This window comes from Esox lucius, chromosome 11 (assembly GCF_011004845.1).
Source record: "Esox lucius isolate fEsoLuc1 chromosome 11, fEsoLuc1.pri, whole genome shotgun sequence".
NCBI classification, from domain to species: Eukaryota; Metazoa; Chordata; class Actinopteri; order Esociformes; family Esocidae; genus Esox; species Esox lucius.
In genome coordinates, this window is record NC_047579.1 from 32,646,880 (window position 1) to 32,674,257 (window position 27,378).

A 27,378-nucleotide genomic window follows, 5' to 3' on the forward strand; every position below is an offset into this window, starting at 1 on the left:
TTAGTTTTTGGCTTGATATGGCTGAGGCAATGTATTGGGGTAGGAAGAGGCAATACAAGATCTGCTTTTGGGCAAAGGCAACCCCATACTATTTTGCAAACAAGTCATGTGGGTCGGGCGGCATTCAGTGAATCTCATGGCGCTGTCAATTTTAACCACTGTTGTTTTGTTTTCTGCTGAAAAAAATTACGTTGTTCAATTCTGTAAACAGCTAAAACTAATAATAGACAAGCACTGTGTTGGTATTGGCTATTTGGCAAATAGATAGAAAATGTAATGGATGGCAGCTCTTTTTAGATATGAATTTGATCGAACTATTGTTGTATCTAACCAAAACTGAACAACTGGAAGCAGATTTTACAGTGTCTCACATTCAGCAAGAACAAATAGATCCTACTCAGTGTTCTTTAAGGATATGGCAGGCCTTTGTCAGCAATGATGACTACACAGTTGGCACTGCAACATGCATTCAAATTCGGGGCATCTACACAGCAATGTGAGAAAATACCATCTCCACCCTGAAGAACGTAGGCCTATTCAGTAAACACAGACGCAGTATGTTTCATCAAGAAAAGCTGCTTTTTCCGGTTGGCATTTCAGTGACATGACCAGTAATCTCTGCAGGAAGCATAAAAATTACACGGTATGAATGGTAATCCACAACATCTATACCAATGCCTGGCTGAAATGCTAGAGTTATTAATGGGTTGGTTTTCCCTCATGTTGTTACGCCTAACAGTTGGTGGTTGGATGTTTTCATGTACTAATCCAGTGTTCATCCCAAAGCTCTACATTTTGCATTGTCACTGGATGCCTATTGTAAATACAGGTTTGTATAATTTAATAAGTATATAAACTGTAAGCAATGTAACCAAATGGTAGCAACGTGAGCCCTGTGGCGGTGCTCATTAGTCTCCCTTAAGCACTGGGTTAAATCCTTTCTTGTGTATACAGATAACAGTTGTTTTGTATTCTGTACTACTTTATGTTGCAGTAGTACCAATACCCAAAAGAAAGAGAAGTATGTTATTATAAATTTGGATTACACAGTTGTGGTGTAATTGAGTCGTTATAGAAGCCTACTTTTTCAACCACTCCCTGCTCACTATAGTGTTTATGTGTCTCTAAAAAATTGGCAAACTCGGCTACATTTCAGGTATGTTATAGTAGTTCACATTTCCTTCTGGCGTTAAAATCACAGCGCTTGATGTGTGTTTCACTAAAGTTCAGATACATTTCAGTATTTTTGAAAAACAGGAACAACTGTACTTTTTCTAATAGGGTTCTAAAGCAAACTTGTGCCCCATGATGGATTTAAAATGCCTCTTTACACCCCATCCTGGAGCTGAGCCGCTCTATACAGTATCTCACAAAAGTGGGTACACCCCTCACATTTTTGCAAATACTTGATTATATCTTTTCATGTGACAACACTGCAGAATGGACACTTTGCTACAATGTAAAGTAGTGAGTGTACAGCTTGTATAACAGTGTAAATTTGCTGTCCCCTTAAAATAACTCCACACACAGCCATTAATGTCTAAACCGCTGGCAACAAAAGTGAGTACACCCCTAAGGTAAAATGTCCAAATTGGGCCCAATTAGCCAAGACCCTGAAACTGAGCAACAGCACGGTGGCCAAGAACATACAGCGGTTTAACAGGACAGGTTCCACTCAGAACAGGCCCCGCCATGGTCGACCAAAGAAGTAAATGTGCACGTGCTCAGCGTCATATCAAGAGGTTGTCTTTGGGAAATAGACGTATGAGTGCTGCCAGCATTGCTGCAGAGGTTGATGGGGTGGGGGGTCAGCCTGTCAGTGCTCAGACCATACACCACACACTGCATCAAATTGGTCTGCATGGCTGTCATCCCAGAAGGAAGCCAGTTTTAAAGATGTACAACAAAGCCTGCAAACAGTTCGCTGAAGACCAGCAGACTAAGGACATGGATTACTGGTGAGATTTGTGAGATACTGTATATATCTATACATTTATATCTATACAGAAGGCAGTAGTTATGACACATACCCATCAGTTAAAGCCTGATGCAGAATAAGGAACTATATTCTCACACTGTGATTCTGAGCATATTAAACATTATTAAGTAGTAATGTCAATTATTATTTCTTAAGGGTGATACGAAGATCAGTGGGATTGTTGTAAAAGAGCATGAAAGTCATTCATACTGTAAAGGGCCAGTGTCTTGTCTCTCCTCTTCTGTCCTCTCCTCCTTTCCACTCTTGTCCTGTCCTTATAAGTGTTCTGTCTTTCCTAACCTGACCTCGTTCTCTCCTCTAGTCTCTCTCATCCTCTCTTCTCTCCATCCGATGAGCAGTTGTGAAACTGCTGAGTCACGTCACCTGCTGCTTCTGAGACAGGGGACAGCATATTCTGTCAGGAGCGCGTGTGTCTGTGTACTTCGTCTGTACTTTGCCCATCACGGTGTAATTAGGAATGTTTTATTCAATAACATGAGACTTGAAAATCTCATAAATGTTAATGTGTACCAAGGTTTTCATAAACACTTTCAATGGTTTTGCCTGGACTTCAGTAAGTGCAGCCCCCTTATGGATGGGTTACAATAGCCTGCCTCTATGTGGCTTTAGTCAAGACAGACTAGGTTGAGCTAGGTAAAACGCATCACCATTCCTCAACATATATTTTTGGGGAGTAACTCAAAAAAAGTTTATGTAATGTTAAGTTGAGCATGATAAATGGAAAACAAAGAATGTGTTGGGGTAAATATGGTGACATGAAGACATTTCTGTGAGAAGTACAGGTAGAGGCATTTTACCCCAAGTTACCCTAACCAATAGTCTCAAAAGATTTTCACTATTTATACAACATTTATGGGACAAAGCAATGTATCATAAGATGCTAACTTCAAATGTCAAATATCCCATTTGGGATCTAGGTAATGATTAGCCCATTAGGATAAATAAGAGGAAACCACATGCTTCAGCATATTTATTTTTGATTGCTACTATGTATTACAGTATTGCATCATTGGCGCTTCCGCTTTAGTTTTTTTAAGAAAACACACAGTTTGTTCAAAAGTACCTAGCAAATGACCACACTCCTGTAAAAGAGTTTAAGCCATCTGGTAGCGCAAGGATGCGTTCATTGAAAGGAGGCCGTTGTCTAGTGTATGACCCTGGGTTTAGTGTATGACCCTGGGTTTAGCGTATGACCCTGGGTTTAGCGTATGACCCTGGGTTTAGCGTATGACCCTGGGTTTAGCGTATGACCCATGGGATTAGCGTATGACCATGGGATTAGCGTATGACCATGGGATTAGCGTATGACCATGGGATTAGCGTATGACCATGGGATTAGCGTATGACCATGGGATTAGCGTATCACCCTGGGTCGAGTGTATGACCCTGGTTTATAAACATACACTGCTACCAATAAAGGCCCTAAAATAACACAGTATCCTACTAGATTTGATTTATTTGACCATTTAATGGGGCAATATGTATGATTTCTACAGTGCTACTTGAGTTCAAATAAGCAAAACAACCAGTAGACATCTCCTTACACTCCTTATCGACACTCGCAGTACTATCCTTCCCACCCTAAACCTCCCTGGACTAGCTAGTACTATACCGGTCTGGTTTGGTAAGGGAAGAAGAGGAGCAGACAAGTCATAATATTGTTTAGGGACGGGTATATGTTGTCAGGCAACATATACCACACACCACAAACTATTGAGGTTGTGAAAACAATGTCCAAAGGCTAGTTTCTTGGCAATATGCATGTTTCTAGGCCAATTATATTCATATTTTTTTAAGGATGCGAATTGCCGATGCTTAATACAGATATTCCATGAAATATAATTACAAAACGTTGGTGCCAAAGTATGAGGAAAAGAAATAAACATTTCCTTAAATGAAGTCAATTTAACAGTATTGTAAAATAAGCCCAAAGAGAATATATTTCTGTCAGAATGCTGCTCTAACAACTAAGCCAAAACAAATGTTCAAAACACCTAACTTTGCAATTGGCTACTTTAGCCATCAGTCAAGTAATGGGCAAGATGTAACTTGTTCCAAAAGCTACAATGGTATAGAATGTGACTATGAATTTTAACATCTTGTTTGTTTCACTTATATTCTGTTGCCTGCTATCCTCACTACAATGTCCAAACATTGCACACTCTTCGACTGCTGTGAACTAGCAGCTCAATTGCAATGTCATATTCTAGCAAATCACAAACATGTAAAAAATTATCTACCAATACCTAAGGACTTAAAAACTAATTATTAAACAATGATACACTTTCTGAATAGTTGACTGAATCTTCCCCTATGGAGAACACAAAGACACACACACACCTTTCGTGGTCTACACAATCACTGTCACACTTTGAGGCATTTTAAAACACATTCTTCTTTCCATATTACAATAAGCATCTTATTTGACTATTAAAAATAAATGTATGTAAACAACCGTCGCTGGTGAGATCAGCAGACAATACATCACAAATCAAATGGCTTGTTGTCAAAATGGTGAATCTTCAAAACTATAACCAGAATGATGGCAGTTTATCTCTCTGATACCTTAGTAACATCTTGATCTAGCTAAAGATTAAACAACAATGCCCATTCTGTCCAGTGGACTCAATCTGCCCATAGTGAGAATTAGAACGAATGAACCCAGGCACACACACTCACACACACAGCATTAGGGGTTTATATGGTCTGACTTCTTTCCATATTACTTTTCAATAGTTTATTCCGACGACCTACAGCCAATGGACGTATACAACGGTGGCTCGACAGATTAGCAGACACTAAGTACAAAACAAATCAAAAGGTGAACATTCAAAATGATGATCAGCAAGCTGGCTACTTAGCTCTCCAAAATAGTACAACCACTTTCACCTAACTAGAGAAGCAAGTTTGTTAATAGCCCACTAAAAGAGTTGGGTAAGTTATCATAGCTAATATTTGCTAACAGGTCACATAGCTAGCTGCCTACCTAGCTACTAGCAAACGTATTTATTGCCAACATACCAGGCACGTTCCTAGTAAATACAACAAAACATCAATTTTGGTCAGTGCGACAACTCGTCAATTTCTTAATACAATAATTTTTACTTTACTCCAGGACAGTAGTGAATGAGCTAGCTTTAAGCTTGCTACAAATATTCACAGCTTAAGTAGATATGTCCTGATGGATTAAATAGTTATGTCCTGATGGTGGTCGGACAACAATTTTCAGAGTCAACACTAGAGGGTGCACTTGGATATTCCATATAGAGGGATTATCAGAGAGACCAATGGAACATGGTTGATAGTCGATGGACTAGAAAAGGCCCCTGATTTATCGTTAGTCCAATACTTGTTTCTATTGTGGTTCTCATTGTAATCAAGAAAAAACAAGTGAAATGGGCACTCACATTCATGCATTCAATCAGAATCAACATTTTTACATATGAACAGAATATACAAAAAGCACATGCCTGGAATTCACTACTGCAATGGATTTCATTATTAAGCAAGCTTTAAAAGGACTGTTTGAGACTATAATTTTCAGTAGCATAACTGTTTTATAGCAAATGGACCCTGTCCCGATCTAACAGAGCCTTATAAAATTGTGCTTTAACCAGTACAACTTTTAAAACAACATGGTACTAAGTTAGCTGGTGGCACTGCCTTTCGTGGCATAAAAACATCACTTGCTATTAGGTTTATGAAATGAAGAATATCACTTATCACAAAAGGTTGTAGTTTACTAGCCAAAATTATATCACAACTAAACCGGTCTAACATATGAATCAGATAGGCCAAATGGTTTATTCATAACACTGTAACAAGTTTTTGGTTCCTATGTAGTAAGTGTTATTTCCTAATTGCTTATGCATCAAAAGTATAGAAAATGGCTATTATTCCCCCAAAACTTTGCTTTTGTGACCAGGACAGTGATATTTAGAAATGTACCTTTTTTCCAGAACATTCCAGATGGATTCAGTGCTGAGTAAACTCGGAGTAAATTCTAGAACTTTCTAGAACTTTCCAGTAATATAAATATTAGTATAAATACAGGATTTCAACACCATCAAGACCTTGCTGGATGCCTTGAAGTGTGATGAGTTCGGCTGGGAGGTCATAAGAGACTTAAAAATGATGGCATTCCTGATGGGTCTTCAAGGCGATTTTACCTAGTTTCCCTGCTATCTTTGCCTTTGGGACAGCAGGGACACCAAGGACACCAAGGTGCACTACCACAGGCGGGGCTGGCCACAGCAGAGTTCTCTGTGGGGAGGAACAACTTAAGGTGGGAGCCACTGGTGCTGGTGGAAGGTGCTGGTGGCAACCACTGCACATCAAATTGGTCCTTATTAAAACAATTTGTCAGAGCTCTAAATAAGGAGTCGGCAGCCTTCAAGTACCTTCAAAACTTATTTTGAGAGTACTAGAAGGCTTAGGGAAGAAACTTCTTCCCTAAGCTGTCTGAGGCAAAGGGCAAAGCCGATGTCTTCGTCAGACCACAGATAAAGAAGATCCTGGATTGCAATGAATTTCCCTAGAAGCTCACTAGTAAGGAGACAGCAGCTTGGAACAGCTTTGTTGCAGTGGTTCGGGGCTTCCTGGGCAATTACAAGGCCGGAAACTATGTGGAGCTGGTTGAGACTCTACAGCACAATGGGCAGTAGCATGTCCCTCAAAGTCCATATCCTTGATGCTCATCTTGATAAATTCAAGAACATGGCAGCAAAATTGAAGGAGCAAGGCGAGTGCTTCCACCAGAATATTCAGGACTTTGAACACTGCTACCAAGTACAGTAACGAGAAAATTATGGGAGACTACATTTGGGGGCTGATTCCTGAAAGTGATTGACAGTATAATCATAAATCTCGAAAAACGAATTCTAAATCCTTTGTAGTAATTTTTGTATTACTTTGGTATAAATATATGTTCATTTGTATTCGTATGTTTTTTTTTTTCTGACAAATTCGTAGGTTTTCTCATTGGAATCTAAATATCACTGTCCTGGTCTCAAAAGCAAAGTTTGTGAGGAATGATTTTCTACACTTTTAGGCATAAGCAATGGAGAAATAACACTTACCACCCAGGAACAAAAATTGTGTTACATAGTGTTACTCAAATTAAATTAAATGTGGAAGTTTCAGTTGTAAAACGTGAGAAATGTAACAGTGATGGTCTACTTAGGTGAATTTTGAATATGTTATAAGACAATAGTCTATGTGGGCGTAAACAGACCTTGCTTACGCCCACAAAATAATAGGCCAGTATTCAATAGCCAACATCTCTGTAGAAAGCTTGGATCAAACTTTGATTGAGATACAATGACGTCATTATTTACCATAAAAATCGTTCTACATCCTTGGTTTAAGCGCATTATTATGAAATTTAGGTTATGAATCCACCACGGACGTGTATGCTAGTATTAGCATGAATCTGACTGAGAAGCAGACATCGGGTAACGTGGCTTTCATTGCTCAAGACGACCAAGACTATTATAGCCTCGCAGGCACCCCTTGTTGACAACGTTGCACCACGTGCATGTTCTACATCAGTCGCTTTGGTGATGAAAAACTGGCTTGCGTGGCTTTGCAACGAGGCAACGTTACAAAATCCGCTGTCAATGTCCTCCCTCTCTTTCTCCCTCTATCTCTCCTTCTCCCGGTTTTCTGCCTGGCTCACCTCCTCTGCATGTTTCCTCAGTGCTTTCTCCCGTTCATACTGAGTGATGAGCTGTTCGTTGTCCTCCTTTAACAGTTCTAGGTCCACTTCTTGCTCCTGATTTTCCGCGAATACTGAATCCAAGTTCTCCAACACAGCAACGACGAGTGGCATCAGTTCTTTCACCACGTCCTCGTCGTATTTTCCTATTAGTCTCTCGAACTCGCGGTAAATGGAGTTGGCCAGGCCGGACACCCGCTCCGACATCACAGCCGATGTCCCGGGTTCGTCCTGGTACACTACTCCGTCCTCTAACTCCATTTTCTTGCCTTTCTTGAACAAATAGACCCTGCGAATTTCCTCTTACCCCGCCACAATGAATTCTGGTATTTTCTCAACGAAAATCCAATGCGTATTACCTAAGAAAGCCGTTCAAATTGAAAAGGCAATATCCTTGATATAGTCCCTCCCTATATCTATGTGAAGCTAGCCAGAATAAGGATTAGCCACAAGTGGAATTTGTGTGTCAACTTCTAAATAAAAGTCCAAATTTAAAAGTGGAATAAAGGATACTTGGTTCATTTTAAAATAGGAAACGTGGGACAAGCACAGAAAAAAAACATTTAACATCACCTAATGGTCATTTTACTAACGCTCTTAAACATACGATTCTACTGTGGTAGCAAATCTTTATTGTGGCTAGCTTCACATAGAAGCCTAGCCCTGGAAGCCTTGAATTACATTTTTTTTTTTTTCTCGGGTTTTGTCTTCCCTCAACAGCTGAGTTGTTGACCAATCACATGCGTACGTAATAAAAATGCAGTAGGTAAGATAATTAATTTAAATTGTAGCGTAATAGAATTCCTAGAATTGTTCTTTAAGTAAATGATGTAATAATTCTATTAAACCACAATTTATATATAAAAAATTGTATACAACTCCTATTTTTTCTTAAATCAGCAATTAACACGTATGGCACCCATTCCAGTGTCTGTTAAATTCCAACACAAGCACACCTCATTTTAATTAATGATGTACTGATTAGGTGATTTCCTGAATCAAATCTAATTTAATGAGGAAAAGTATAAAAACAACTGATGTGGTCATCACTATCATCTTGCAATAGGACTAGCTGGATGGCAAACACAGTGCAAGTAGTACCTCAAAGGTAATTTGAATAAAAAAAATAACTATTCAGCATGACGAGGGATACAGTGAGCGTCAGGTTGCTTCCATCCTGAAAATTCCATTGACGGCGGTTCATAAGAACAAGGTCAAGCAACAGACATTGGGGACAACAAAGCTACAGACTGGCAGATGGCGAAAACGACTGTCCGCTGACCGAGATGACCGTCAACTCATTCGGATGTCACTCAACATCCACAGGATGACATCAAGTGACCTACAAAAAGAATGGCAAACAGCAGCTGGGTTGAAGTACACGACGAGGACGGTTTGAAACAGGCTCCTAGGGGCAGGGCTGAAGACGTGCAAAGCTAGAAAAAAGCCCTTCATCAATGAGAAGCAAAGAAGAGCCAGGCTGAAGTTTGCAAAAGACCATAAGGATTGTACCGTAGAGGAATGGAATAAGGTCATTTTCTCTGACGAGTCAAATTTTCAGCTTTGCACAACACCTGGTCGTCTAATGGTTAGATGGAGACCTGGAGAGGCCTACAAGCCACAGTGTCTCACACCCACTGTGAAATTTGGTGGAGGATCGATGATGATCTGGGGATGCTTCAGCAAGACTGGAATAGGGCAGATTTGTCTTTGTGAAAGACGCATGAATCAAGAATCAAGTACAAGATTATCCTGAAAGAACACTTACTTCCTTCTGCTCTGACATTGTTCCCCAACTCTGAGAACTGTTCTTTCCAACAGGACAATGCTCCATACCACACAGCCAGGTCAATCAAGGTGTGGATGGAAGACCACAAGATCAAGAACCTGTCATGGCCAGCCCAATCTCTAGACCTGAACCCCATTGGAAACATTTAGAATTTGATCAAGAGAAGATGGATGGTCACAAGCCATCAAACAAAGCCAAGCTCCTTGCATTTTTGTGCCAGGAGTGGCATAAAGTCACCTAACAGCAATGTGGGTTCATGTGTCTTGGTATTATTGTTTTCACTATATACCTATGGGTGATGTAATCCGAAATCACAATGTAAACTTTCATTGTTATGCTGATGACACACAGTTATATATTTCAATGAAGCATGGAGAAGCCCCTAAATTAGCTTCTTTGGAAGCATGCGTTTCAGATATTAGGAAGTGGATGACAGAAAATGTCTTGCTCTTAAAGTCAAGGAAAACAGAAATGCTTGTTTTAGGACCCAAAAAACAAAGAGCATTGTTAGCAGATCTCACTGTGAACCTCGACGGCTGCATGGTCATATCCCAAAAAAACTGTAAAAAACCTAGGCGTTACCCTTGACCCTGACCTCTCCTTTGAAGAACATATCAAATATGTCTCAAGAGTTTCTTATTTTCATCTTAGAAACATTGCAAAAATTAGAAACTTTCTATCAAAAACGGATGCAGAAACATTTATCCATGCTTTCGTTACTTCTAGACTAGATTACTGCAAAGCTCTTCTCTCTGGTTATCCAGACAAATTAATAAATAAACTTCAATTAGTGCTACACACGGCTGCTAGAATCCTAACTAGAACAAAAAAATTTGAACACATTACTCCTGTCCTAGCATCCTTACACTGGCTGCCTGTTAGGGTTAGGGCTGATTTTAAGGTTTTACTCTTAACCTATAAATCAATACATGGAATTGCTCCTACTTACCTTGCTGAAATGATCCAGCCATACATACCTACACTTAACTTACGATCGCAAGATGCAGGCCTTTTAATTGTACCTAGAATTTCTAAAACAGCTGGCGGCAGGGCCTTTTCTCATAGAGCTCCACTACTGTGGAATGATCTGCCAATTAAGGTTAGAAATGCAAACTCAGTGCAAACTTTCAAGTGTCTACTAAAAACTCATTTATAATTAGTTGTAGTCTGGCCCGGGGGTGTGAAGGTGACCAGTAGGCTAGATACTGTCCACCTTTGCTGTCTTGCCATGTGATCTCTCGTCGCCACTGGGATGCCCTCCCTCCAATGCCTTTCGGGGGAAGAGTCACTGGCTTGTTGTTGACTCTGTTGCGCACTTGTGCAATTGGGCTGTACGCTGCTGGCAATACTCGGCCCTCATTCAGGGGGTTTGCGGTTGGTGGGTGTCCCTTTTGTTTGATGCCTGGCAATGTGGGTGGATTGATTTCCTGCCTGTTGGGCCCTGTCCGGGGCCTCCCCCGGGTAAGGCCACAGTGTCGCCGGACCCCCCCCGTCTCAGTTCCAAGGTGTTACACTGCTATATTATTGTGCTGGGGGTTATGAGGAATGCACTTCTAACTTTTCTCAGTTTCCTCCAGTTTTAAATTTTAGGAGGAGATGAGGTCCTGGTCCACACCTGCGGATTACCTGGTTTGGGGGGCCTGTTGCTGTCCCTGTCCTTGTCAACCTGGTCATACTTCTGACCTAGTCTAAAATCAAATAGCCTCTGGATTTAGCCCAGAGAAATGTATTAATTATTCCAATTGGACTCTTAATATCTCACCCGGCACAGCCAGAAGAGGACTGGTCAGCCTGGGTCCCCTCTAGGTTTCTTCCTAAAATTCGTCCTTCTTAGGGAGTTTTTTCTAGCCACTGAAATTCAACACTGCTGTTGTTTGCTCCTTGGGGTTTAGGGCCGGGTGTCTCTGTAAAGCACTTTGTGACAACTGCTGTTGTAAAAAGGGCTTTATAAATACATTTGATTGATTGATTGATTGGTGCATGCCAATACACATGAATGCTGTGATAAAAAATCTGGTTAATTTCACCAAATATTGATTTCTGAAAACTTACTAAGTTAAAACATCAGTATTTTGTTTTTGAAAAATGTATATTAATTTGTTTTCTTTGTATTATTTGAGGTCTGAAAACAATGCTTATATTTTTGTTTCTTTTGACCAGTTGTTGTTTTCCACAAATAAATACTCTAAATAACAATGTTTTTATTTGGAATTTGGGAGTAATGTTGTCAGTAGATTATAGAATAAAACAAAAAAATGCATTTTACTCAAACACATACCTATGAATAGTAAAACCAGAGAAACTGATGATTTTGCAGTGGTCTCTTAATTTGTTCCTGAGCTGTATATACACTCACCTAAAGGATTATTAGGAACACCATACTAATACTGTGTTTGACCCCCTTTTCGCCTCCAGAACTGCCTAAATTCTACGTGGCATTGATTCAACAAGGTGCTGAAAGCCTTCTTTAGAAATGCTGGCCCATATTGATAGGATAGCATCTTGCAGTTGATGGAGATTTGTGGGATGCACATCCAGGGCACGAAGCTCCCGTTCCACCACATCCCAAAGACGCTCTATTGGGTTGAGATCTGGTGACTGTGGGGGCCATTTCAGTACAGTGAACTCATTGTCATGTTCAAGAAACCAATTTGAAATGATTCGAGCTTTGTGACATGGTGCATTATCCTGCTGGAAGTAGCCATCAGAGGATGGGTACATGGTGGTCATAAAGGGATGGACATGGTCAGAAACAATGCTCAGGTATGCCATGGCATTTAAACGATGCCCAATTGGCACTAAGGGGCCTAAAGTGTGCCAAGAAAACATCCCCCACACCATTACACCACCACCAGCAGCCTGCACAGTGGTAACAAGGCATGATGGATCCATGTTCTCATTCTGTTTACGCCAAATTCTGACTCTACCATCTGGATGTCTCAACAGAAATCCAGACTCATCAGACCAGGCAACATTCTTCCAGTCTTCAACTGTTCAATTTTGGTGAGCTCGTGCAAATTGTAGCCTCTTTTTCCTATTTGTAGTGGAGATGAGTAGTACCCGATGGGGTCTTCTGCTGTTGTAGCCCATCCGCCTCAAGGTTGTGCATGTTGTGGCTTCACAAATGCTTTGCTGCATACCTCGGTTGTAACGAGTGGTTATTTTAGTCAAAGTTGCTCTTCTATTAGCTTGAATCAGTCGGCCCATTCTCCTCTGACCTCTAGCATCAACAAGGCATTTTTGCCCACAGGACTGCCGCATACTGGATGTTTTTCCCTTTTTACACCATTCTTTGTAAACCCTAGAAATGGTTGTGCGTGAAAATCCCAGTAACTGAGCAGATTGTGAAATACTCAGACCGATCCGTCTGGCACCAACAACCATGCCACGCTCAAAATTGCTTAAATCACCTTTCTTTCCCATTCTGACATTCAGTTTGGAGTTCAGGAGATTGTCTTGACCAGGACCACACCCCAAAATGCATTGAAGCAACTGCCATGTGATTGGTTGATTAGATAATTGCAATAATTAGAAATTGAACAGGTGTTCCTAATAATCCTTTAGGTGAGTGTATATTTTTATAATACAATTGTTGTATTGTAATAAAACTCATTGTCTATGGTGTGTGTTTTTATGTAGCCTTGTTTGCTATTGTTCATATTCCCCATTCTACACTCTTTGAAATTGCAGCTTGTTTACATTGTTATATATATTTGTGCTTTATATATTTCTTAATTCTTGCTGCGTAGATGCATGTCACAAGAATTTCATTGTCCTAAATTACTCTGTTAATTCGGTGCATCTGGTAAAGGAATAGACTTTGACTTTCAGCCTTCCAGAAAGGGAAGGAAGACGGACTCCACAAAGACTTTTGAGGTGCTCAGGGCAGAGACTTCAGTCTCTCGACACCAAGGCATCTAACACCTGGGAAGGGCTTGGTAAAGGCCAGGAATCACCTGAAAGTAACAGCCACTCAAACGCATACATCACACTCCCAGGCGGAGAAGCTAAAAATGGGTTTTGGATGGTACCTGGGCCTCTTAAATGGCCAAATTGGGTCCCACTCAGAGGCAGGCCGGGGACCAAGAAGGATATGCACCCAGGGCTTAGACCCATAGGTCTATTTCTTGTGCCGTGGCTGCAGGATCTCACCTAAAGCTCGGGAAAGCAACTCCAGCCAGATTGGCAGACGACAAGCCTGTTTGAGCAGAAGGACACACGCTGGTACCACAGGTCCTTGGACAAACGGAGAGCCACAAGGAAACTCTCCAAGTGAACTCTGCCCAGTGTAGGCTGGATGAGAGGTGGGAATGCATAAGAGACCAGAGAACTCACATCGCCCATTAACAAACTGCAGCATTGTCCATTTCCTGGTGAAGCGCAGACCTACGAAAGACCTACACAATGATCCATGATCATTCTGATCACACACAAACTTTTCAGATGCTCTGATGTCTTTACAGGTATTTTTAATGGGCATTAGAATATTCCTTTGTATGTAATAATAATAAATTATATTTATATAGCTCTTTTCAGGGACCCAAAGACGCTGTACAAAAGTGACATGGAACAGAAAACAAACAGAAACAAAGGAAATACTATGAGAAAGCAATGAATATTGAGAGTGTGGGATTTGGCATGGCTATGGGTAGGCTATTTTAAACAGATGAGTCTTGAGGTGTTGCTGGAAGATGGGGATAGTCTCAGAGCCTAGGAGCAACCCTTGAGAATGTCCTGTCACCAAAGCCTTTGAGCTTGGACTTGGATTATGAGGTGGCCTTCAGTACTGGAACGAAATGTGTGTGTTGGTTGATATGGAAGAAGGTCGGAGAGGTAGGCAGGGGCGATATGGTTTAGGGCTATTAGATCAATAGGAGGATCTTGTAGTTGATATACAATTCATAAGCATATTACACTCAGGTATCTATACAACTCAATACTTCTACCATACTGTTGATACACCCCACCCATCTCTTTCAAAAAGTGATGCTACTTAAAAATGTTATGTATATTTCCGGCCGAGCTGAGAGCAGCAACCGGATAACCGGCCAGAGCTGCTGCTCTCAGATAACCGGCCAGGGTTGCTCCTTTGAGCTCAGCCGGATATCCGGACAGGGTTACACGGCCGAGCTGAGAGGAGAAACCGTAGCCGGTTACCCGGCCCAGCTGAGAGCAGCAGCCCTGGCCGGTTACCCGGCCCAGCTGAGAGGAGAAACCGTAGCCGGTTACCCGGCCGAGCTGAGAGGAGAAACTGTAGGCGGTTACCCGGCCCAGCTGAGAGGAGAGACCCTGGCCTGTTACTCGGACGAGCTGAGAGCAGCAGCACTGGCCGGTTACCAGGCCGAGCTGAGAGCTGCACCCCAGGCCGGTTACCAGGCCGAGCTGAGAGCTGCACCCCTGGCCGGTTACCAGGCCGAGCTGAGAGCAGCAGCCCTGGCCGGCTGAGCTGAGAGGAGAAACCGTAGCCGGTTACCCGGCCAGGCTGAGAGCGGCAGCCCTGGCCGGTAACCCGGCCGAGCTGAGAGGAGAAACCGTAGCCGGGTACCCGGCCGAGCTGAGAGAAGAAACCGTAGCCGGGTACCCGGCTGAGCTGAGAGAAGAAACCGTAGCCGGTTACCCGGCCGAGCTGAGAGGAGAAACCGCAGCCGGGTACCCGGCTGAGATGAGAGGAGAAACCGTAGCCGGTTACCCGGCCGAGCTGAGAGGAGTTACCCGGCCGAGCTGAGAGCGGCAGTACCCGGCCGAGCTGAGAGGAGAAACCGTAGCCGGTTACCCGGCTGAGCTGAGAGGAGTTACCCGGCCGAGCTGAGAGCGGCAGTACCCGGCCGAGCTGAGAGGAGAAACCGTAGCCGGTTACCCGGCTGAGCTGAGAGGAGAAAACGTAGCCGGTTACCCGGCTGAGCTGAGAGCAGCAGCCCTGAGGAGAAACCGTAGCCGGTTACCCGGCTGAGCTGAGAGGAGAAACCGTAGCCGGTTACCCGGCCGAGCAGAGAGGAGAAACCGTAGCCGGTTACCCGGCCGAGCAGAGAGGAGAAAACGTAGCCGGTTACCCGGCCGAGCAGAGAGGAGAAACCGTAGCCGGTTACCCGGCCGAGCAGAGAGGAGAAAACGTAGCCGGTTACCCGACCGAGCTGAGAGGAGAAACCGCAGCCGGGTACCCGGCCGAGCTGAGAGGAGAAACCGCAGCCGGGTACCCGGCCGAGCTGAGAGGAGAAACCGCAGCCGGGTACCCGGCCGAGCTGAGAGGAGAAACCGTAGCCGGGTACCCGGCCGAGCTGAGAGGAGAAACCGCAGCCGGGTACCCGGCCGAGATGAGAGGAGAAACCGTAGCCGGTTACCCGGCCGAGCTAAGAGCGGCAACCGTAGCCGGGTACCCGGCCGAGCTGAGAGGAGAAACCGCAGCCGGGTACCCGGCTGAGATGAGAGGAGAAACCGTAGCCGGTTACCCGGCCGAGCTGAGAGCGGCAACCGTAGCCGGGTACCCGGCTGAGATGAGAGGAGAAACCGTAGCCGGTTACCCGGCCGAGCTGAGAGGAGTTACCCGGCCGAGCTGAGAGCAGCAGCCCTGAGGAGAAACCGTAGCCGGTTACCCGGCAGAGCTGAGAGCAGCAGCCCTGGCCGGTTACCCGGCCGAGCTGAGAGGAGAAACCGTAGCCGGTTACCCGGCCGAGCTGAGAGGAGAAACTGTAGGCGGTTACCCGGCCCAGCTGAGAGGAGAGACCCTGGCCTGTTACCAGGCCGAGCTGAGAGCTGCACCCCAGGCCGGTTACCAGGCCGAGCTGAGAGCAGCAGCCCTGGCCGGCTGAGCTGAGAGGAGAAACCGTAGCCGGTTACCCGGCCAGGCTGAGAGCGGCAGCCCTGGCCGGTAACCCGGCCGAGCTGAGAGGAGAAACCGTAGCCGGGTACCCGGCTGAGCTGAGAGAAGAAACCGTAGCCGGGTACCCGGCTGAGCTGAGAGAAGAAACCGTAGCCGGTTACCCGGCCGAGCTGAGAGGAGAAACCGCAGCCGGGTACCCGGCTGAGATGAGAGGAGAAACCGTAGCCGGTTACCTGGCCGAGCTGAGAGGAGTTACCCGGCCGAGCTGAGAGCAGCAGTACCCGGCCGAGCTGAGAGGAGAAACCGTAGCCGGTTACCCGGCTGAGCTGAGAGGAGTTACCCGGCCGAGCTGAGAGCGGCAGTACCCGGCCGAGCTGAGAGGAGAAACCGTAGCCGGTTACCCGGCTGAGCTGAGAGGAGAAACCGTAGCCGGTTACCCGGCCGAGCTGAGAGGAGTTACCCGGCCGAGCTGAGAGCAGCAGTACCCGGCCGAGCTGAGAGGAGAAACCGTAGCCGGTTACCCGGCTGAGCTGAGAGGAGAAACCGCAGCCGGGTACCCGGCTGAGATGAGAGGAGAAACCGTAGCCGGTTACCCGGCCGAGCTGAGAGCGGCAACCGTAGCCGGGTACCCGGCTGAGATGAGAGGAGAAACCGTAGCCGGTTACCCGGCCGAGCTGAGAGGAGTTACCCGGCCGAGCTGAGAGCAGCAGCCCTGAGGAGAAACCGTAGCCGGTTACCCGGCAGAGCTGAGAGCAGCAGCCCTGGCCGGTTACCCGGCCGAGCTGAGAGGAGAAACTGTAGCCGGTTACCCGGCCGAGCTGAGAGGAGAAACCGTAGCCGGTTACCCGGCCGAGCAGAGAGGAGAAACCGTAGCCGGTTACCCGGCCGAGCTGAGAGGAGAAACCGTAGCCGGTTACCCGGCCGAGCTGAGAGGAGTTACCCGGCCGAGCTGAGAGCAGCAGCCCTGAGGAGAAACCGTAGCCGGTTACCCGGCCGAGCTGAGAGGAGAAACCGCAGCCGGGTACCCGGGCTGAGATGAGAGGAGAAACCGTAGCCGGTTACCCGGCCGAGCTGAGAGCGGCAACCGTAGCCGGGTACCCGGCTGAGATGAGAGGAGAAACCGTAGCCGGGTACCCGGCCGAGCTGAGAGGAGAAACCGTAGCCGGTTACCCGGCCGAGCTGAGAGGAGAAACCGTAGCCGGGTACCCGGCCGAGCTGAGAGGAGAAACCGCAGCCGGGTACCCGGCCGAGCTGAGAGGAGAAACCGCAGCCGGTTACCCGGCCGAGCTGAGAGGAGAAACCGTAGCCGGGTACCCGGCCGAGCTGAGAGGAGAAACCGTAGCCGGGTACCCGGCCGAGCTGAGAGGAGAAACCGTAGCCGGTTACCCGGCCGAGCTGAGAGGAGAAACCGCAGCCGGTTACCCGGCCGAGCTGAGAGAAGAAACCGTAGCCGGTTACCCGGCCGAGCTGAGAGGAGAAACCGCAGCCGGGTACCCGGCCGAGATGAGAGGAGAAACCGCAGCCGGGTACCCGGCCGAGCTAAGAGCGGTAACCGTAGCCGGGTACCCGGCCGAGCTGAGAGAAATAAAACCATGTCACTCTATAATAATTGATTATTAAAAAATGTAGAATTATTCAGGGGTTTGGATGTTTCTTGATACAGTACATTTATAAGTCATTTTCTAATACATGTATAAAAAATGTGGAGACCATCACCATAATATGAGCTATTTTAAGTATTTACCAAGTTTTGGCCTTGTTTTCTAGTTGACTGTACACAGACAATCACAGGAAAATAGGTTAAGAGGCTCTCACCTACACAGCCTGAAAATCACATGACACTACATAAAATGTAAAGGTTTTGTATAAAAAAATTTATTGGAGGTGAGGTGGCATCATGGGATTTCATACAATGTAAAACAAACACACTACTGGAAAGACATGAAGTCTATAGGGATCTCCTAATCAGGAACATTAGATTTTTTTTTTTTACATCAGCATTTAACTCATATGCATCCACACTAAAAAAACTATTGCTCCTCAAGCCTGTCCTACATTAAAGACAACAACCCCATCTTTAATAAACTACGCATTTTTACCTGTCACTGAGAAATTACTGCATCTATCAACAGCTAAAGAAAATATGGCCATGTATTGGGGCCACTAGAGATTTGATCCTCCTCCCAGTATAATTCAAACATTTTCTAAAAATTCCAAATGCTGTGAAAACCTTAACCAAAGGGAAGCAAAGGCCATTTTGTGATATGGAAAACTAAATGTTTGACAACCATCCAAGAATGACCCTGTGTAAAGCAATAAAAAATAATTTCAGTTTCTGATGCAAAAGGTGATATACCATTAAGATTGGAACTTCATGCATATTCAAAATAAAACACCAAGATGAGTGACTGATGGTTTTTGGAAAATTAAGTAAATTTGACTCACTTGAAAAGCAAATTGAACATGACATTTCAGAAGAACAATAGAGGTTTTGCAAAGGGATCCAAGAAAAGCAAGCTTTGCATGAGAGCAAAATTATATATGTTAAGCAGAGTACCTACGAAAAACTAAGGTACATTTATTAGTAAAAACAAATATGGGCCGAGGGTGGGTGGAGTTACAAAAAAATGTAACCCCAAAATATCACCTTGTTTCACTCCAATGTTATAAAAAATGAAATGTAAACAAACACTCTACTGCTTCAAAACATGGTTTACACTAATGTTGATATCATGGACAGTCAGTCCTTGCATCTATAGATGGATATCAGAGTGGTTACATTTCTCCAGCCTCATCTCTCAGCTTTTTAAGGGCACTGGTATTCTTTCAATTAACCTAATCCTGCTTAAAATACTTTACATTTGTACATTTAATTACCAAGTTCAACCCAATTCAATACAATACAAAGTATGTTGAGCCATTATAACACAGAAAACAAAGAAGAAGAAAAAGAAACATTTCCTATCTTAATGAAAAAAGTAAGGCAAGATGCTAAACACATATCCAAAGACTGCATGAAGACCTGGGATGACGTCTTGCTCAGTTGGAGCGGTTTGACATTTACCAGTTCAAGGTTACTCATGAAGAAGACTAGTGTTTTTCCCCTCGATTCACTCTGTCTCTCAGGCATCCTGTGCTTGTTTAGAGGATTTCTGTGATGTCATCTCCACACGCCCTGAGTCTGCTGGGAGACATGGAGTCTCCATTTGAAAGGCTTACGCTGGCAGGCTCAGCTTCTTTCCTTTTAGCACTGAAAATCATGGTAATAATATGCATATCAGAGAAATTGAATGTAGCAAAATGTGTCTCTCTAGCAATATGTTTCATGTAGAGTAGAGCTGCACAATATGAAAAAATATAAAAAATCAGTATTCAGGCTATTCTAATTATGTTTTTCAGCCTTTATGTTTTACTGTTCTACTCTACTATTTCTGACTGGTTAGAATTTGCTGTTCAGAGTGCCTGCAAAGCTGATATAGCGTCTCTACGACCCCCGTGTTATGTTTTTTTTTTTATATTTGCGACCAATAATTCCATTAGCTATAGTGCCATCAAGAAATTTGTATAATTTTAAGAATACAACAGTCATCTAATCATTTATCTATTTTTCCCTATTGGATAGAATTCCTCAAAAATCATGTTTTTTGGTTGTCAGTAAAACCCACTTTTAATAAATTGGACGAGTGACAGGTGTGATCAGAACAATGTATTGTATAGTTTGATTGATCGATTTGAGACATACAGCTGGAAAACATTTGTAAACTGTTTACTGTGTTAAAATAGCAAAACATAGAAGACATGTTGTAAAAGCACTTGTAGATATGTTTTGACTGACACAATCAGTTCGCTTGCCAGGCTCCAACCTTTTCAATAATTATCGGAAAGACTATTTTTAAGTAGTGAAACGGATTCTAAAAGTCTTAATAAATATATTTGAATTTTTTATTGAGTGTAAAAAAATACATTATAATCTTTAAATCGTAGCTTTTTGCGGTTCAGACCTTACACAATTTTATTATGATTTCGATTAATTGTGCAGCTCTAATGTACAGGAAAAATGATTACATCCATTCATACAGAAAATGCTTTAAGACCGAAAGTCAAACAGCAAACAAACAGATAAAAACAAAAAAGTAGAGGTTTGACAAGTAAATATTTGGTTGGACACTCACCTTTGGTGACATAAAGGTAGAAGAAGTCGCAGTAAAGGATGGTCTGAACCACTCCAGCTACAATGGCAATCATGTCAAAGAAACCCTCGAAGTAAAAGCGCCAGATCCAGTTGAAAAGGTACAGGGCCCGGTACAGACCAAGGAAAAACAGGTAGTGGGTGGTTATGGTCTCCGCCTCGCCTGTCTTACTGATCATGAAGAGCTGAGGCAGGATGGCAACAGACTCCAGGTAGATGGAGAACGTCCACAGGATCTGACAAGAGGCGTGAACACAGAGAAATAAAGGAACAAGGAAATACATTTTTAAGATCTTGACTCAAGCACACATTCACAGCACTGATAGCAGTTAATGGAAAGACTAACTATGCCACAGGTGCTTACACAAAATAATAAACCCAAGGAGGGGAAGACAGGTTCATTATATTTTATACATATATGTTTAATTTATAATTTCATTTCACAATAAGAAAAAATAATCCCTTTAAAATGTGGATTATGGATTGTACCTAGATAACTGAAAAAGAAACAAATGCTTGACTTTCTATAGGCCTTTTATGCATGGTAATGTTCCCTAACCTCCAGGAAAGAGAAGTCATGGTTGACCAGACAGGCAAGGCCCCCTACAGGAACAACCAGGAACTCCAACCGGAAGCTGTCATGGTTACCATCGTAAGTGGCCTTGAACTTCATGTAAATCAGGTAGACTGTAGCGTAGGCACAACCAATGTAGATCAGCTGAAGAGAAGGGGAGAACAAACAGGAGAATGAGAACATAGTTAAAACTAGGCCATCTTTCTTATGAATGAAATCACCCAGGAAGATAGGGTGATGACAATGTTGATGATGACAACTCCAACAAGTTCAGTGTGGCCCAAATTATAACATGACATTTAAATCCATACCATCTGTAGTTAGGAGGAATGGAGAGTAGGAAAGTAAGGATAGGACTGGGCAATTATTCGATAAATATCACCTTTTCTTTAAAATAATCGACTAATGGAAATAATGTAATAGTTGACACTGCGATATCACAAATTTTGCTTAGTGTAGTTCTGAAACTAAAAGTTTTGGGCCATATCGCCCAGCCTTAGTTCAGTAAAAAACTTCCAGAACTATCATGTTATGATTGTTGAATCAATTACATCTTGCAGTAAGATTTCCAAGTTAATACAGAGCAGGTATGCATGGTATGGAGGTCAGCCACCTGGCCAGCAAGGTAGTTAACATAGCTAGCATGCTAGATGTGTGTTGAAACCCACTGTATATTTGTTGAGTTTTTTCCATTTGTCATTATGGGGTATTGCATGTAGGTTGATGGTACAAAATGCAATCATTTATAAATTCCCTCAATAACAAAATGTGGAGAAAGTGCAGAAATCGGATTTCTTTCTGAAATCACTGTAGGTGTCCTTAATGCAAAGATTTGCTTGAGTGTGACATGACAAAGTAGTCCTGTTCATCTAACCACCCATTCCCACCGGGTAGCGCTGTTTCGAATTTGGACCACTTAATGCTAGACCCTCAGGCATCATCAGTTTGCCGTGACAAGGACGTGGACACTAGTGATGGCCATTCGAGGCTTCATTACTGTTCTTCTAGCAGCAGGATATTTTGCTAGCAGCGTTAACTCAAAAGAAAAAGCCATCATTAAGGCAATATAGTTAACAATCTAGTCTGTCATTTTATGTTTAAAGTCCATGTTGTTCTTGTCTGTTCTTTTTTACAGAGCAGATTGTTAACTATATGGCCTTTTAAATTTCAATGATGGCTTTTATTGGGATAAAGAAAATCTGAGCGCTGCCAGCATAATATTCTGCTGCTAAAATAACGCTAATGAAGCCTCGTTTGGCCATCACTAGTGGACACCTCTCCACAGTGATGCAGTTGGACTGACAGTCTTACCTTCATGATGGTGTTGTAGAAGGAGATGAAGGAGGTTAGCAGGTCCAGGTAGCGAGTGGTGAAGACCAAAGCAAATAGAATCTGGCTCTTCCCAGAGATACCTGGAAAAGATTTGGGATTTTATTCAAATCCCCATTAGCTACAGACAAAAGCAAGAGCGAATCTTCTCTGTCCACACAAAACATAAAACATGAAATTACAGACTAGACAGGTAGATAAATTTAACAACTTTATATTTTATTGCGCTACTGAGATTTAATGTAAAACAAATCACAAGACAACATAATAAAGAACCGTAGAACATTGACAAAGACAGAGGTACACACAAATAATATATATTATACAGACAAGGTTGTATTAACAAAACAGGCCCTAAAATCCTCATCTCACAACATTGTTCTGTAAGCCATACAGTATTTCAGGGCTGCAATTGCTAACCAAAAATGTAGATAAGTAGTTGCGTATGACCAGTATTCAGCATTAAGTGTTCTGCATTTTAGTTTGAAGACTTCTAAGAAAACAGTTGGCTGCTAAACATGAACTTGTGTGGCACACAATCATGACAATGATGTATGAGCACCTAAAGAAGAAGCATATCAGAACCATGCTGCCACAATATGAAATGGGCAATAATGGCTCAACTTCAAGGTCATGCAGGAGTCACATAGAACTGGAAACTGTTAAGACATTTAAGACTTGCTTGATACCTAGTACTGCCCTGGGACAAAGTAGGCTTTTTCCTTTATTTGTTAATACACATTTATAGCTGTGTCATTTAATACCTCTGCCACTTGCAGAGAAATTACTAAAGATAAGGCACAGACAAATTGATGTTCAACAAGCACAACCAAGACCGGGGTTAATCTGAACGAGTCATGTCGCTCATCCACAGTAATGCGATTCATGTTTTGTCTACTCGCACACCAGGTAGATCAGAAAACCATCAGGATGCGGGCATAGCTCCAGGCTAGATAAAAAGAGAACGTATGTCTCTGGCGGTGTCTCTGTGTTCCTGCTGACAAGCCATAAGAACCTTCTTCGGGGCCTGCATGAAGACAATGCCTGACTGTCAGAGCTCCACTCCTGGCTACAGTGCAACAGTGAGGACTGTGCAGATGCCCTGGAGAAGCTCAGATGCCCAACTCAAGAAGAGCCTCCCTGAGCTCTGGCCATTCCAGGGGAGCCCCCCCGGAGATCCGGCCATTCCAGGGTAGCCCCCCCGGAGATCCGGCCAGTCCAGGGGAGCCCCCCGGAGATCCGGCCAGTCCAGGGGAGCCCCCCGGAGATCCGGCCAGTCCAGGGGAGCCCCCCGGAGATCCGGCCAGTCCAGGGGAGCCCCCCGGAGATCCGGCCATTCCAGGGGAGTGGGTTCGTACGTTAAGTTTCTCCCTCACCCTAAAAGTAAAACACCCTACAGTACCTCTGTCTGACAGTTCCTCAGAGAAAGAGAAATACAGTCAACTCAATAGGTATTGGCACCCTTCATGGAATTTAATAAATGCATAACAAAAATAAGTCATATTTTCAGCTAAATCATAAGGGGGATCCGTGCACTTTTAATTACACGTAATTTCAAACAACATTTTAATCAGTAGTATGATTTTTTTCTGAAAACATAGGTTTCAGAAGTACTGGCACCCGTACAATGAATATTTTATAAAGCTTCCCCTGGAGTGGACAACAGCACTGAACCTCTTACAGTAATGTCTGACAGGTTTGGCTCACTTTTGGAGGGATCTTGGACAACTTCTCTATGCAGTACATTTCAAGATTACTGATTTCAGTCTTAGGCTTGCGCTTGTGGACTGCACTCTTCAATTCAGACCACAGATTCAGTTGGTCTGAATTGCATTAAGCATTAATGATCCACCACCATTTTACAGAGCGTTTAGTTGTTTTTTCTTGTACACTGTCCCCTTTTTGTCACCAATGGTGTGCATGACCAAAGAGACCAACTGCAATTTGTTGGTAGGGCTCAGTAAGTGCTTTTGTGCAAACCTTCAAAAAAAGGTTGTTGACATGGAGGTGGCATCGAACAGTTGAGTTTGAGACTTGATACCCCCAAGAGTACTACAGACTGTGCAGTTCGGAAACTGTGCCCCTTGGATTCATCTTGCCTCCCTCACCCTCTTTCTTCCCATGCTGTAGGGGCAATATGCGCACACACATCTTTTCAGAAAACATGCAACTGTTCCAGACTACTGAAACTTGACTGATGTTTTTGGTGTTTTCAACAGTTATCTTTATATATCCTTTGTCTCCTCTCAGCTGACAGCTGTATATGATGGGATTATAACAAAGGGAGTATACATGCATGCAACTTCATATTTATACCCCAGGGAAACAAGAGCAGGCAAAAAGCAACAATAGTGTTTTTGGAGAACAAAACCAACTAAAAACCATAGAATTTCATAACAGACGCCCCTTTGCTTTGTTTTATTCATTTTTACTTTTCACAGGTGCCAATACTTTTGATATCTGTTTTGCAGGGGTAAAAAAGGAAGAAAAATCAAAAGAAAATGTTTTGTATTTGAGAAATGATTGAGCTGAAATGAAAGTACGCAGCTCTCTTCTGATTATTTGTGCAGATTATTTGTGCATAATTTCATGAAGGCTGTCAATACTTTGAGTTGACCATCTCCAGGCCTTATCAGACATGCATACATCATAACATTGTATTGGATCTAATTCCTAACAACACTAATAACTTTCCTAATTTCAATACATTTGGAACAATTTGGAAGACTGATAAACAACATCTAGCTAACGATTACTAGCGTCAGAGCATACCCCAAATTATTATAGCTCCTATTGTAACACTAGTTACTACAAAGAGAGATACACACTACGTAGCTACTTTCCTGTAGCTAGTCGCACATAGAGGCATGGGTGCTTATTTCAAGTTTGAATAAAGACAAATAGCATGCTAGCAATACAATGACAAATTAAACTAGGTTATATTACCTCTAATTATACACTTAATAATCTCATCTTTTCTGGGGTCATTCTCCGCATGCATGATATTTTGAGTTAATCAGATGTCTCTATTCCATTCAGTCGGCACTACTGCACATGAACAAACATTCGCCACTTGTATCTTTTCTCCATACTGAAAATGCTTGTTGCTAAGCACCACAAAAGGCATCATGGGTCCTTGTCATAAAAACATCCATAGCATTTGTCCTGCAAATTAAAAATAGCCCTCTAACATCCACAGCAGTGGAAATACAAATAAGAATTTGTATTTCCACAATGAAAAAAATGGAAATGGCAATGGAAAAAAATCTATAAAGGCCCAAATAAAATAAAAAATGCCTTAAAAGTGCAGCAAGCTCTGCTATATAGACTGTTTTATTTTGGCTTCATGATTTGAGATGCATTAATAGTGGATATTGCCATTTAGCTATTTCTATAGCCATCGATGGGTTTTTGTTATAGATACAATCATAGATTGAAGCAATAGTTCAACTGTAGACATTACATTTTTCTTGGGTTTTAGCTCTTTTGTGGTTTTATAGGCCAGGTTGAATTCAGCTATGAGCTTGCTCAGTTAACCTGACCTGCCTTTTTTGCAGCTATAAAAATGAGTCAAAAGATGTTCAACCAATTTCTGGTTGGTTACTAACTTATAACTACAAAATGCATAAAAACGTCACAACAGAGTCATATGCTAGCACCATTTACCTATGCATATAGGAATTAGTGGTGTTGGGTGGATTAAACATTTGAAGGAAAATGTGTTGCTTGTGAGGAAAGGGATATGTGTTGAAAATCCAAGGCTTTAGGTAAAAAATGAGAGGGTTAATAATTTTCTATCATTTCAATCTCCCTTTGAACACGTGATTATATTGTGTAGATGAATACAGGAAACATGTATTTTTGCTGTTCAATTAAATTTATGATTAAAATATTTTTGCAGTACAGTGGTGTCTACGTTAACGTGCTTGCCACAAAAGCAGTTACTTCTGTGGGACATTTTAGAATGCCACGTCAGAAGTCAGACCAATCAAACGCCTTGCGTTAAACTTCGAAGTCCAATGCGAGACTACATTGCTGAAAATGTGATATTAAGTCCCTCATCTGTAAGGGCACAGTCTTTAAACCTTCAGAACTTCCTGATGAATCCATGTTATTTTGATCAATTACTTTGTATGTTGTTTTCTGCAACCGGGTTTTATTCTGCACAGCAGCACCAACTTATTCTTGTTACAGTACTAGCTAGCTAAATCCCAGCAATCCAATAAGTAGCAATGGCTGACTACAGTGGCTAATTATAGCTAGCAAGCATTTAGCCCTGTATGGAACTGAATGTTCCTCAGCTAGCTACAAAACAAGTTAGCTATGACATTTGCATTGTTTTGCAAGACATTTATGAAAGGACAAGTTCTGGCTTAGAATACTGACGTGGTCAAGACATTGCATCATATAGCCATTGTTAATCTGCTTGTTTTTTTCTGTATCTAAATGAACTAAACGTTAGCAAGCCAAATACAATAACAGTATGTTACGGCAGGCTAAGTTAACAAGGCAGATGGGTAGCTACATACTACATTGACAGACTGCCAACTAGCTAATCATACTAACTGAAACCTGCTGTAGATAGTGTATATAACCCCCCAAAAATATCAGCAAGTCATTCAAGAAATAGTAAACTTAGAAAGTTACATGATATAGTTAGCTACAGAGTAACTACTCACCAGCACACGACCTGGTTTTCCATATTTTAAGGAGGAGAATGATGATAGCAGCCAAGTGAGAGAGGTCTCCCGTTAACCTGAAGATGTTCATTGCTACAGCTTTAGTTTGTACCTTCACTGAAATCTATTTTAAGCACACAAAGTCAATTGTAACAACTTAATCCGATGTAATTGTTTCCCCGGCTTCACGATGCCCTGATGCAATTTAAAATATGGCGAGAGTGCAAGTCGACGTGGAAGGGGGCGTGGGAAATGATATTACAAAGCATTCAAAGTACCGGCCGCG

General features: G+C 42.8%; 3 protein-coding genes across 12 annotated transcripts in view; all 3 read right to left on the minus strand.

Moving 5' to 3' along the window:
- Window positions 1-8,152, minus strand: part of spag9a (sperm associated antigen 9a) — a 78,193-nt gene extending 70,041 nt beyond the window's left edge. For 8 of the 10 annotated variants that reach the window (XM_029123826.2, XM_029123825.2, XM_034295384.1 and 5 more), the window contains exon 1: window positions 7,677-8,151. In XM_029123826.2, the coding sequence (XP_028979659.2) occupies window positions 7,677-7,976 (300 nt within the window). In that variant the 5' untranslated portion in view covers window positions 7,977-8,151. The other 2 variants (XM_034295382.1, XM_034295385.1) reach the window with 2 other exon arrangements.
- Window positions 8,153-14,973: 6,821 nt separating this feature from the next.
- LOC117595223 (putative per-hexamer repeat protein 5) lies at window positions 14,974-19,451 on the minus strand. The gene is made up of 7 exons (XM_034295135.1): window positions 19,386-19,451; window positions 17,384-17,788; window positions 16,239-17,319; window positions 15,879-16,069; window positions 15,301-15,779; window positions 15,194-15,250; window positions 14,974-15,094 (listed from the first exon to the last, which is right to left on the minus strand). Exons 1-7 carry the CDS (start codon window positions 19,449-19,451, stop codon window positions 14,974-14,976), a joined length of 2,400 nt encoding a protein of 799 aa, XP_034151026.1.
- Window positions 18,175-27,360, minus strand: kdelr2a (KDEL endoplasmic reticulum protein retention receptor 2a). The gene is made up of 5 exons (XM_010897414.5): window positions 27,093-27,360; window positions 22,396-22,496; window positions 21,070-21,228; window positions 20,494-20,746; window positions 18,175-19,571 (listed from the first exon to the last, which is right to left on the minus strand). Exons 1-5 carry the CDS (start codon window positions 27,181-27,183, stop codon window positions 19,537-19,539), a joined length of 639 nt encoding a protein of 212 aa, XP_010895716.1. The 5' UTR covers window positions 27,184-27,360; the 3' UTR covers window positions 18,175-19,536.
- Window positions 27,361-27,378: the final 18 nt, after the last annotated feature.

Excerpts from the sequence above, each read along its gene's own strand:
- LOC117595223 (XM_034295135.1), bottom strand. The coding sequence starts at position 19,451 with ATGCCTGAGAGACAGAGTGAATCGAGGGGAAAAACACTAGTCTTCTTC. Across the intron at positions 16,070-16,238 it reads GCAGCTCTCAGCTCGGCCTG|GGCTGCTGCTCTCAGCTCGG; the intron begins GTAACAGGCCAG and ends GTTTCTCCTCAG. Across the intron at positions 15,095-15,193 it reads ACTCCTCTCAGCTCGGCCGG|CTCAGCCGGGTACCCGGCTA; the intron begins GTAACCGGCTAC and ends TTCTTCTCTCAG.
- kdelr2a (XM_010897414.5), bottom strand. The coding sequence starts at position 27,183 with ATGAACATCTTCAGGTTAACGGGAGACCTCTCTCACTTGGCTGCTATC. Across the intron at positions 21,229-22,395 it reads TCTACAACACCATCATGAAG|CTGATCTACATTGGTTGTGC; the intron begins GTAAGACTGTCA and ends CCTTCTCTTCAG. Across the intron at positions 20,747-21,069 it reads ATGACTTCTCTTTCCTGGAG|ATCCTGTGGACGTTCTCCAT; the intron begins GTTAGGGAACAT and ends GCCTCTTGTCAG.